We start from the raw sequence: 11,874 nt of genomic DNA, 5'->3' as shown, positions 1-11,874 counted from the left end.
GACAGGCTGTCCCACACAGCTGCCCCAGGCACCCTCCCCTCAGAGCCCCATGCTGCTCAGCCGGGATCCCCATCTCTCCTCCGCTCTCCACTCGCAGCCCTCTCTCTCCTTCCCTCTCCCTCTCCGCAGCTGCCACCTCTGCAGAGAGACCTGCACTGCTGGGAAGACAGCAAACACCCAAACTCCTGCCTGCCGCTCTTCTCTCCATAGCCCCCCAACCTCCATCCTGGCCTGGGCGCCTCTTCTCCCTCTGGCTCCCTCCCTACTCACAGTCGCTCTCAGCTAATGATCCCCCCGACTCTGAGGCTAACCAAGTCTGAGCAGCTGCCAGCGCTGGGCCCCCACCGGTTCCTTCCCCATTCTCATCTCCTAGCGTGTGCGGGGGGTGGCGGAGGGTCCCCAGGAAAACTGAAACGCCTGGATGTGGGGAGGCGGGTAGAGGGTGACTCGGCTCACCAGACAGACTTCCAATCAAGTCCAAGAATCTTTATTCCATGAACAAAACTATTTGTGTCAAGAGAGACGAGGCTGAATGGGCCCTTTCTAAGTGGCCACACTCCAAGGCTGGTGAGAGAGGGTGGGTTGAGCTGGGGCAGGAGTGCATCACAGGAGAGGGGACCCCAGGTCCAGCCAGAGGAAGCAGGAGGGGAAGTGCCGCTGGGGGTCAGAGTGGCTCCCAGAACCCGCTGCCCCAAGCTGTTCTGGCCCATCACGACCCCCTCTGGGCAGGGAGGGGGCAGGGAGGGGCTAGGCCCCAGTAGTGCGTGTCTGAAGCGGCCAATGTGTGCAAATCAGCAAGAAGGGGGGTGAGGGGCCGCTGCCCCCACCTCACCGCCCCCCCCAACAGGCAGCAGAAGCAGGGCGGGGGCAGCGGCAGTATTGCTTTACCCATCATGCATGGCGCGGGTGGGCGATGGGGCCGGAGAAAGAAGGCTGCATTGGGGTGTCAGCCAAGCCCCCTGCCCCCTCCCACCCCGGAGGCTCCATTGGCAGGTCTCTGAGGCTTGTGGAGGCCCAGGAATGGCCCACCCCCATTGGGGGCAGGCTGTGCCCGGGTGTTTCCCAGTAGGGCTGGCTCTTCCTTGAGGTGAAGCCCAGGGCCTGAAGGTGAGGGAGAGACAGGGCATCAGGGACCGAGGGGGCTGACACCGCCCGGGCCCCCGGGCCCTGCCCACCCACCCACCTTACCAGGGCTATTCGGCCACCTGGATGCCCGTACAGTTCTCTTTGCTTTCTGAGGTGATAGCCAGGTACTCCGAGCTGTGGGGGCAAAGGCCAGGTGTACAGGTGACCCATCACCAGTCCGGCCCACCCCCAGCAGACTGAAGAGGGTGGAGGTCTGTGCCCCAGGTGCTCAGGGCTCCGGAGTTAGAGGAGGGGGCTGCGGGCTAGACTCCTAGAGACCCACAGGAAGTCCTGGGTCTGAGGCAGGAGGGAAGCGGGGGCTCAGACGCCCAGGTCCCAGGGGAGAAAGGGGCTGGGGCCCTGGATTCCTATAGCTTTGGGGAGAAGGATGCTGGGCTGAACCACGGCCCCGAGAGAAGTGGGGGCTGAGTCTGAGGGAGGAGGGGGGTTGGACCTGACGGCAGCCATATTTGTCTCTGACGACAAGGACGGCGCACTGGGTTGCCCCAAGCCCCCTCCCCGCTCCGCTCAGGCTCCCCTGGGGGAGTCCCGGGTGCCTGGGTCACCTCCCTCACCCCCACCGCCACTCACGCGTTCTCCTGTGCGGCGGCCTCCGTGGCGGCCGCGATCTTCTTGTAGCAGTACACCATCTCCGCCACGAGCCAGATGGTCAGCACCACGATGAGCACGTACATCATGATCTCCGACACGATGGACGCCATGTCTCTGTTGGCTGCGAGGCCAGGCACGGTCAGGCGGCTGCCGAGCCCAGGCTGGGGGAGCCAGGGCAGCCTGAGCGTGCTTCCAGCTTGCGGTTGAGCTTGGGCAAGTGGCTGGGCCTCCCCAGGCCCATGGGACCCATGCAGCTTCCCCGGGGCCGTTGTTATTGCTGTGATTCTGAATAAACAGCCTTGGGTGGGCCTTGGGGTCACCCTCCTCATGCCTCCCTGTGTGACTCGGGGGTCATCTCTGTCACTCAGGTGGCTGCAGGTCCCCCAGATCTATAGTTCTGCCACCCAAGGGCTCAGGTTCCAATCCTGGCTCTGCTGCTTGCCAGCTGTGTGGCCTTGGGCAAGTGACTCAGCCTCTCTGGCTCTCAGTTTCCCCATCTGTTAGAAGTTGATAATCACAATATCTCCTTCATGGGAGTGTCATGAGAATGACATAAGCTTTAAAGATCCTTAGACTAGCACCTGACATAAATAGCATTCAATCAATGTTTGCTATTACTAATATTACTATTACTGTTATTGTTGGGGCTGTACAACGTGGAAGAGCAGGGGCGCTGGGGCAAATTGGCCAGGGTTCGAATCCTGGCTCTGCCTCTTACTAGCTGTGTGACCTTAGGCAAATGACTCTATCTCTCTGGGCCTTGATTCCCCCTCTGCAAAATGGGGAAGATAATACTCATGGCCTCTCACAGGGCTGCTGGGAAAAGGAAGCGAGTTAACATCCACAAGGCTCGGCAGCGCAAGCCATCAGCACCAAGCGGCGGGGCGGAACCCCCAGCCTCCGGGCCGCGCGGCCGCTCTCACTGCCAGCTTCCTTTCATTGAGCCTCAATTTAAACTGCAAAAGACTCGATTCAGCCAGAGGACCAGAGCGCAAGGCCACCCGGGCGTCGCGCCGGCTGTCGCAGGTCCGCCCCGCATCCCGGCTCCCTTCCCAGTCGGCCGGATCTGCTTTTCCCCGCGGTGCGCGCGCGTCCTCCCGCCCTGTGCGCGGCCACTTTCTGCGGCCCCTGACCCCGCGCAGGTGGCACCCGGGCTTTCTGCGCCAGAGTGAGGGAGGTGCGCGCTGGATGCTTCTCCCTGCTTCCCTGCAGGAGGGGCCGGGACGGATTCCACACCTCATTCATTCACTCGTCCATTCATTCATTCGTTCACCCCTTCATTGCCTCCAAAGCTGTCCTGAACGTGACCTCTGGGCCAGGCTCTGTGCTTCACCCCAGCGTCTCTATCTGAGCATCTCCCCGACTCTTCCAAACCACCCCAGGATAGAGACGTCCTGGCTTCGCGCTCGGCTGCCCTCAGGAAGACACTGAGTTGGCTACAAGTGGATAAAGTCACCTCACTGGAATTCTCGGTCTTGCTCCTGGGACTGAACGCCCAAAGGAATTTGGTAACCTGGAATCTCCGGCTCTTCCAATTAGATTAGGACAGTGACAGCACGGGTCTGTAACCCGTTTTCCAGACAAGGACATTGAGGCCCAGAGTGGGGAAGGTGCTGGGCCAAGGATGCACAGCCAGGATTGGACTCAGGGCCAGGGTTCAGCCCCGAGTGCAGGTGACTGCAGCGTCCGAGCTGCTCTGCAGAGCTTGCACAGCCAGAGACTCAGCGATAGCGGCCGGGGATCCAGCGCAGCCTCCACCAACCCACACAGACACCCGGGGTGGCTGTCATTCTCCCTTACAGATGAGGGACCCAGGCAGAGCGTCACACAGAGGGTCAGAGGCACCTGCTGTGGGGAGACCTTCAATTTCTTCAAACATCCCCAACCTCCTAAGAGCTCTACCCACCACCCACAAGGGTAGCCCCCAGGTCCCACGCCCCAGCCACACCGCTGGGGCCGGCTTTCAGACATTTTCCACTCACACCGACGACATCCCAAGCAGAATCAGCCCTTTCATCCCCGCCTGCCAGCCCTACTCCTGGTTGGGGGACCCCGGTGCTTCCTACCGTCTTCTGACCCCGCCAGGGCGGAGGGGGTCTCACCACCAACCCCCACTGCCCCTCCTTTGGAAATGACTCGGTTCATTCCCTGGGGGTTACTACCAGGAGGCGGGCGATCCAGGCTGACAGGGAACGCTGAAACCACAGTCTGATGGGGGGGTCATAATAAAAAAGATGATAGGCGGCCGGCAACGCTAACCAGACAATAATACGAAAGGAGTACTGCAGTGTGATGGGTAATGTTAAAAATACTACAGCATGATGGGCAATGATGAACATATTATAATATAACAAGAAAAATTTTAAAATACTACAATATAATTCATAGTATTTTAAGATACTATAGCATGGTGGGTAATGATAAAAATATGGTAGTATGGTGAGTAATGTTAAAAATACTCTAGTATGATGGGTTAGGATAAAAATACTGTCGTGTGTTTGGTAATGTTAATATACTGTAGAGTATGATATAAAATACTGTACTCTCATGCATGCAATACTGCAATCTGGTGGCAGATAACGCTGGGGCCGCAGGCTGCGGGAAGACCACAGAAGGGCTCCGTGTCGTGGTAAATGCTGCTGAGAGCACACGCTCTGGGAGGGGGTGTAACATGCAGATAACGTGGAAGGAGAGGCTCCACCGGGTCCCCATGCCTCAGCTGCTGCCTCCACCACAAGATGAGGGCCATTCTGAGCAAGGGCCCAGCCACAAGATGGAAAGAACCTGGCTGCCCGAGGGCATCGCGGATCCCCGCCCTCCGCACCCCTCACCTAGCACTGATTTGGGAGACAGGACTGACAGATTTTGTTAAGCCGCGGAATTTGGGGGCGCCTTTGTTACAGCAATTCCACTCCCCCACCCGACTCACGCGGGCGGGGCTGCATCTGCTGTGTCTGGGGGTGGCCGCCCACCCAGCATCGGCACCTACACCGGGGAGTCGCTCAGACTGTCTCCTGCGTCGAATTCCGCTGGATCACTTTGACAATAAACGTAAAAATGCTAATTATAAAAAGAAACCCGCAGGCTCTGGCTGACAAGGGAGCAGTGAATCGTGCTGAGAACAGACACAGGAGTCACAGGCTCGACGGGTTCACGTCCAGGTCCCACTCTGCGACCTTGACCACACCATCTAACCTGCCCGAGCCCGGCCCTCCCCACCTGTAGGACAGGGACAGTGAGAGCCCTGCCCGGAGGACTCTCGAGGAGGACTCCACGTAAGGCGCTGGGCTGGCACCCATCCTGGGGAAAGGAAGGACCCTGTGTGTTGCCCATGACGATGGGTGTGCGCCACGGGCCCCACGGGACACACCTGCCCTGGGTCTTTGCTGCCCAAGGTCAGGGATATCTCCCTGACTCTGAGCCAATGGCTGTAGGGCCCTGGAAAATTCCAGTTTATCCCCATCTGAAGATGGTTCAGAGAACAGGTTGAGGCAGCTGAAGCCAAAACGATGAAAAGTTTCCAAAGCACCTTAGATGCTGGCTGCTCAGCATGGCCCAGCCCTGCAGCATGGCCTCACCTGCAAGCTCGTCAGAAGGGGGATCCTGGGCCACCCAGGTCTGCTGAGTCAGACTGCACCTCAGCAAGCCTCCAGGGTGCTCCGTGTGCACAGCAGAATTTAGGAGCACCGCTATGGGTGACGCACTCATCTCTCCCCTGCCGCGGGACAGAGAGAGGTGGGGCTCTGGCTACTCGGCCACCAGAACCACCAGCATCCATCGCCCCGCGTACTGAGGTCCCACTGTGAGCCAGACATGCGCCAGGAGCTGACATCCAGCAAACTGCCCGATGCTCATAACCTTCCCAGGACACGAGAAGGGTTCAAACAACACCCTGAGACGTTTCATCCTGTTTTCTACAGGGCAACCCTTTGGCCCAGAGACAGAAAGACACCTGCCGGAGGTCACACAGCACAAGGGGCAGAGCTGAGTTCTGCACCCAGAACTTCCACAGGAGAGGCCCACTGTGACCTCTCCGGGGTTAGAGAGAAACAGAGGCCAGAGCTGGAGCTGGGGAAGGAGGTGCGGCTCCCCCCGCCACCATGGACGGTCGGCCCAGGCGTGGAGCCAGCCTGTCCTCTCCCTGCCATCTGTCCCTCCATCTGGCCGCCGGTGGGCAACAGGGATGAGGGGGCAGCGGGGCCCGACTCACCCTTGTCCACCACCTCGAGGTGGATCTTTTTGACAACGCTGGTGTTGTGCTCGTAGTTGTCGAAGAAGAGCAGGCGGTAGACGTGGCACTGGTAGTCACCCGAGTGGTTGTAGGTGACATTGGTGATGAAGATGGACAGGTCCTGCAGGTCCTTGGTGCCCCGGCTGCCGTTCCACACCACGCGGCCCTCGAAGCGCTCGTCCTCCTCCAGCTGCAGCACCTCGTTCTCATAGCGCAGGATCTGGGGGCGGCGAGCAGGGGTCACCGCCTGTGCCCCCTCCCCGCCCACCCCTCTGTGCTGTCCCTCGCCCTGACACACAGAGGGACACGTGTGGGGACTCGGGCCCCATGGCCTCAGGCAGGGAGGGTCTGGAGGGCCGGGATCCTGCCTGGGTCTGCCCGGGCCCCCGACTGTGCCCCTCGCCCTGAGACCACACACGCGCACGTCACTCAGTCACCGTCCCGGTGCCCGTCCAGCCGTCCTGGCCCCCACTCTCTATAGCTTGTCCCCAGCCACCAGGCACCCTCCTCGGCAGGGACAGAGGCAGCCTGACCCCAGCTGCTGCAGACCCCTGTTCTCCAGCAGCCCCTCAAAGCTCATGGCGCCCAAGCAGACGTAACTCAAAACACACAGAGTGCACGGGAGGTCCAGCGGGTGCTATGTGCTCCCAGGACAACTGTCCAAGACATTTCTGCTGGTTCTACATAATTCCGACGGCATTTATTCTGTGCCAGCCAGCGCCAGGTACATCAACTCACTCCGTTCAGAGTGAGCTGAGCTGGAGACCACGGCCGCCCCATCGTTACAGAGGAGGGCGCTGAGGCTCAGAGAGGCTCCGCCACTGGCCCGAGGTCACCAGTGGGTCAAGGGGGAGCCAGTCATCGATACCAGCACATTACTGAAAACAAACAAGCCCTCCTGGCAGCCAGCCCCGGTCCACACGGACGCCCACGCCCACCCCCGGCCCCACGTACCTTGACGAACTCCTGGGTGCCCTTCTGGCGGAAGGTCCACTCTGTAAAGGTCTCCGCGGTGGTCTCGCTGCGCCGCTTGCAGGAGATGCACAGAATCTTGAAGGTCATCCCGTACACGGCCTCGGTCTCCGAGTCCACCTCCACACAGCCCGCCCAGGCTGACGACACTGTGGGGACAGGCCGCGCAGGGGCACCCGTCACTCGGGGCAATGCCACATTCGCCGGTTGTCGGCTCTCCGGGCCCCCACAAATCATCTGTTTCCCCTCAATAATGATAAGGAAGGGACAGAACCGGACACCAAACCTGGCCCTGCCAGGTGCTGCGTGCCCTTGGCAAGGTCCTCATCTTCTCTGAGCCTCAGTTTCCCTCTGTGAACAGTGAGGGCAATGATCGTCTTTGCTTCTGGAGGTTGCTGGGCAGATTCCATAAGTTAGGTAAGGCCTCGGGGGGCCCGGTCCACAGGAGGCCCCCAACCAACAGGCTGTCAATGCTGTCAGTAACTCAGGGTCTGTCACCCGAGCACCCCACCTTCAGGGTCCCTGCCCAGGGGACTGCAGCATCCAGGTGGTGGGACTAGACTTCCAGCTGCATTAGAAGTTCAAGGCGGCAGTTATTTCCACCATTACTGCTCTGCACACCCCGCCAGCCCCAGACACATGTGCTGGGAGAAGGCAGGGCCTCAGAGGGGCAGATGGGCCCTGGAACCAGGGCAGACCCACACTCAGCCCTGCTCCCCAGTCCCAGAAGCTCCTGTGTCATCCCCGCTTCCGCAAGTTCTCCTGCCTCCTTGTCCTCCCGCCCCCAGGCTCCCTGACCTCCAGGCCCCTATCCCACCTCCTATCAGCTTCTCAAAACTCCTTCCTGCCTCAGGGCCTTTGCACCCCTACTGGATTCCAACCCCTTTGGGTCCCTCCTCCACATTTTTACCTGCCACCTCCTTCCTGCCCCCTCGAGCGCTAACTGCTAATGCATGTGTCTCCAGCTCCAGTTCTGGGTCTTTTTCTGCGTCCCTGAATCTCTTCCTCTATTAATCTTGGGGCTTCTTGTCCTCCTCTGCTCTTTCCACCTCCTTGAGTGCCTCTGTTTCCCCTTCTTTCTCTCTCTTAAGGGGCTCTCTGAAGGTCCCACCACTTTGTGTCCTCTTTCCAGGCTCAGACAGCCTCTCCCATCTCTCTCCACCTTTCCCTGTCCCTTTAAAACTCCATCTCTCCCCGTGTCTGCCCGTGTCTCCACTTCTTTCTGCCTCTTAAGTTTCTCTCTCTCCACCGCTCAGATTCTTAACTCTCCTCAGTCTCTCTCGGGCAGCTCTGCATCCCTCGCTCTGTCTCTGTTTCTCTTTATTCTCATGTCCCCATCCTCCCAACAGAGCACTCAGGAGTACTGTGTGTGAGTCCTTCTGTCTCTCGCCCCATCTCTCCCGTCTCCATCTCTCTCTGTCTCTCAGTCTCTCTCATCTCCGTCTCCGGGCGCCGCCTTCCCCCCACCCCCTCCCGCCGCTGTGGGTGTCACATTGCAGCCTGCGGGGCTCCGGGAGCAGCTGACTCCGCGTTTCCTCGCCCCCGGCTGGGCGCCCGCAGCCGCGAAGCTGTGCCAGACGGGCCCCCGCCCGCTCTTGCCCACCCGCACCTCCACCGCCCTCCCTAGCCCCGCTCCCCGCGCGCACAACTTCTGAAGCGGACTTAGCCGGGCCGGGAGATGGGCCGGGGGTGGCCTTCGCCCAGCCGTCCGGCCCCAGAGCGCGAATCCCGCCGCCCGCCCAGTGCCCCGCTGTGGCCCCGCCGCGCGCGCCCCCCGCGCACTCACCCAGTGCCGCGCCGACCACGAAGGCCAGCAGCGTCCCCATGGCTGCGCTGCGCACGCTGCGCCCCGCTCCCGGGCCGCCGGTATTGATAGCGGGGCGAGAGGCGGCGGGACCCGGCGGCGGTTAGAATGTCCCCGGGAGCGCGCGGGCGCAGCAGCTGCGGCTCTGGGACCGGCGAGGGGGGAGGAGGGGGGGCGCGGCCCCCCCGCTCCGGTTACCGCCGGGGGCCCAGCCCCGGGGCCCGGCGTCCGGGCATCCCCGCCGCGCGGGCGGCCGCTGCTCGGGCTGCTGCGCTGGGGAGCACCGCGGGCGCATCCGCCAGGCGCGCGGACCCCGGCCCGGCTCCGGCTCCCGCTCGGGCGCGCTGCGGCACGGGCCGCGGTCTCCTGCGCACTGCAGCGGCGGCGGCGGCGGCGGCGGCCTGGGGGGAGGAGGGAGAGGCAGAGGGAGGGGGCGGGGTGAATCACCGCGGGGGGAGGGCGCGGCCGCCCAGCCTTTGCCGCAGCGGCCCGGCAGGCGCCCGCTGCACCGGCCTTTCCCGGTGGCGCAGGGACCGCGGCTTCTGGGCATGGGGCGGATGGTCTGGGCGTCCGACCCCTCCAGGCTCTGGGAACCCCCAGCGTTGGAGTCTGAGACAGGTCACCCCCGAAGTCACAGGAAGGCTTTGAGGGCGATTTGGGGGCAGGGCTTCCGCCTTCAAATTATGGAAGTCATCCTCATGGGATGGAGGGGGACTTGGCTGAGACCTCTAAGTGACCTCCCCCTCAGATCCCCGGCATCCGGGCTTGGACGTCACGGTGCGGGACCCCAAGTAGGCATGAGGGGTCTGTTCGGCTGGGGCTACGGATGATACTCCGGACCCCACCCAAGCAGGAGGTGCAGCCAGATCCCGCCCGCCGAGAGGCTGCTCTGGGGTTTGCGGGTGCCACGTTTCTGGAGGAGCGCCCTCCCCTCTGTCTCCGAGGTCGTCTTCTACCCTCCCCCCAACTCCAGTGTGTCCAGGCCCCTGCTGTCCCACAGGCCGAGCTCATCCCCGCCTGGGGGCCTTGGTCCCTCCTCCCCCAGGTGAACAAAAGGCTCACTGCCTGGCCTCCTGCCGTTCTTGGTTCCAGTGCACCTTTGTCAGGGCTTCTGTCCATCCCCGGGGCACTGCCTCCCCGCCCCTCAGCTGACCTCCTTTACTCGTTTCCGGTGTTTCTTCCACAGCAGTGTCCCTACCTGACATCCTCTTCTTCCTTTCCATAGCCCCAGTCACTGCCTGTCTCTCCAGCACCGCCCCCCCCCCCCACCAAGCTCCTCCAGGGTCGACTTCATCCTGGGCACCGTGTCTCCAGCACCATGACCTGTGCCCGCACATTGGAGGCCTCAGTAAATGTGTTGAATGTATAAATAAATGTCAAGGCTGGAGCCCTTGCGATACACCAGATCCACTTCTCCCTCCCAAACATGGGCAGCAAGGTCTACTATCATCCCTTTTACAGAAGAGGAAACTGAGGCAGAGTCACGCCCTGGCCTCGGGTGGGTCTGGAATCCTGCCCCAGCAACGGCAGGTGGGCTGTTCTGTCAGTGGATTCTACCAAATGGAGAGGATGGGGTGGCAGCTCTGGGCTGGCAGGACCAGGGTGAGTGAGACTTCTGGCTGGGGGGTCGCTGCTCAGGTCTCGGCCACCAGTTCTGGGTGGGGTAAAGTCCCAGAATACCCCTGGCCTAGCCCTGCTGAGCAAGAGGAACCAGCATGTGTGGCAGGCCCAGGGCAGAGGGACAGGAAGCCAGGGACACCGGACACCTTTGTGGTCTGGGCATCTGTGCCAGCACCTCCTGGGCTGTGAAATTCCCTTGCAGAAAATAACCCTCTTGCTATCCCGAGCCCTCCCCCGGCAGCGGGTGGAAGGCAGAGGCATAGCCAGGACCTGACTTGGGCACCAGGCAGGGGTGCCTCCTGCCAGCCCTATACACTGGGGTTTGCTGAGCACCTGCTGTGGGCGTGGCACCATTCTAAGCACTTTACTGATATTAACTCATTCAATTCCCCCTACAAGGTGGGTATTACCATGATGCTCATTTTACAGGTATGGGAAACTGAGGCTCAGAGTGGGTAACTTGCCATGACCACACAGCTGGAGGACAGGAGAGGCTGGCTCTGCCACTGGTGGTCCATCCTGCCTCTACCCACCGAGCCCTCTGCCCCAAGCCTTCAGTGAAGATGCTTCCAGCCTGGCTGGCACACGTCGAAGGTCTCTCTCTGCCCATGGCTCACTCCGCAAGCCGCACACGGGGTGAGGGAGACAGATCTGGCTTCTACCTGGACAGAGACGTTGCCTCTCCACCCATCTCCTCCTCGGTAAGACAGCCTCAACCTGGACGTGTCCTCGGGGGGTCCTGAAGGGCACAGGACCCTGCAACTGAATGTGGAGACACCAGGGCCAGGCCTGTCATTTGCACCTCCCTGCTGAGTGGCATCAGGCATGTAACTCTGTCTCCATGTCACGGAGCTACCGTGAGAATTCAATGAACCTCAGACCTCAGCCCAGAGCCTGGGGCGCACTCGGCGCCCACTACTTGAGTTACCTTCTTCCCCTCAATTTTTCTATGATAAGAGTAACATTTATTGAATACTTACTCCAAGCCAGGGCCTGTTAAGTAGCCATGTTTATTAACTCCTTGAACCCTCCAAGTGGTTCTTAAAGTGATGGTCTCTGGACCATCAGCATCAGCATCAGCTGGACCCTTGTTGGAAGTGCAGGATCCCAGACCACTCCCTCCTGCTGAGTCAGACACTCGGGGGGTGGGGGGCTCTGCCTCTGCTTTTTAATAAGCCCTACAGGCTCGTGATTCAGCTCAAGCGTGAGAAGACTCATTTCTAACGCCCCTGGGAGACAGGGGTTATTTTTACACCCATTGTACAGAAGAGGAAAGTGAAGCTCAGAGAGGTTGACCTGCTGCGGGTTATGTGCCTGCTAAGTATCAGGCGTGGATTTGAACCCAGGCCACTGGGCACCAGAGTCTGTCCTCGGAGCCCCTGCATTGGACCCTGATGATGCAAAGCTTATGAAAGATGCTGGGGAATTCCAGGTCACACCAGTGACCGTGGCCCCAGAAAATGGACAGATCCCTCCCTCTTGCTCCCAGGGCCCCGCAGGCACAGCCACA

At 61.0% G+C, this 11,874-nt stretch overlaps 1 protein-coding gene across 1 annotated transcript; it reads right to left on the bottom strand.

Moving 5' to 3' along the window:
* Positions 1–471: 471 nt before the first annotated feature.
* SCN1B (sodium voltage-gated channel beta subunit 1) lies at positions 472–9,119 on the bottom strand. Its single transcript, XM_044759509.2, has 6 exons — positions 8,727–9,119; positions 6,923–7,089; positions 5,948–6,188; positions 1,717–1,858; positions 1,189–1,260; positions 472–1,101 (listed from the first exon to the last, which is right to left on the bottom strand). The coding sequence occupies exons 1-5, from the start codon at positions 8,764–8,766 to the stop codon at positions 1,194–1,196; spliced, it is 657 nt and encodes a 218-aa protein (XP_044615444.2). The 5' UTR covers positions 8,767–9,119; the 3' UTR covers positions 472–1,101; positions 1,189–1,193.
* Between the last annotated feature and the right edge of the window lie 2,755 nt (positions 9,120–11,874).

The sequence above is a fragment of the Equus asinus genome, chromosome 26, assembly GCF_041296235.1.
Source record: "Equus asinus isolate D_3611 breed Donkey chromosome 26, EquAss-T2T_v2, whole genome shotgun sequence".
NCBI classification, from domain to species: Eukaryota; Metazoa; Chordata; class Mammalia; order Perissodactyla; family Equidae; genus Equus; species Equus asinus.
This window is presented reverse-complemented; position numbering and strand designations above follow the sequence as displayed.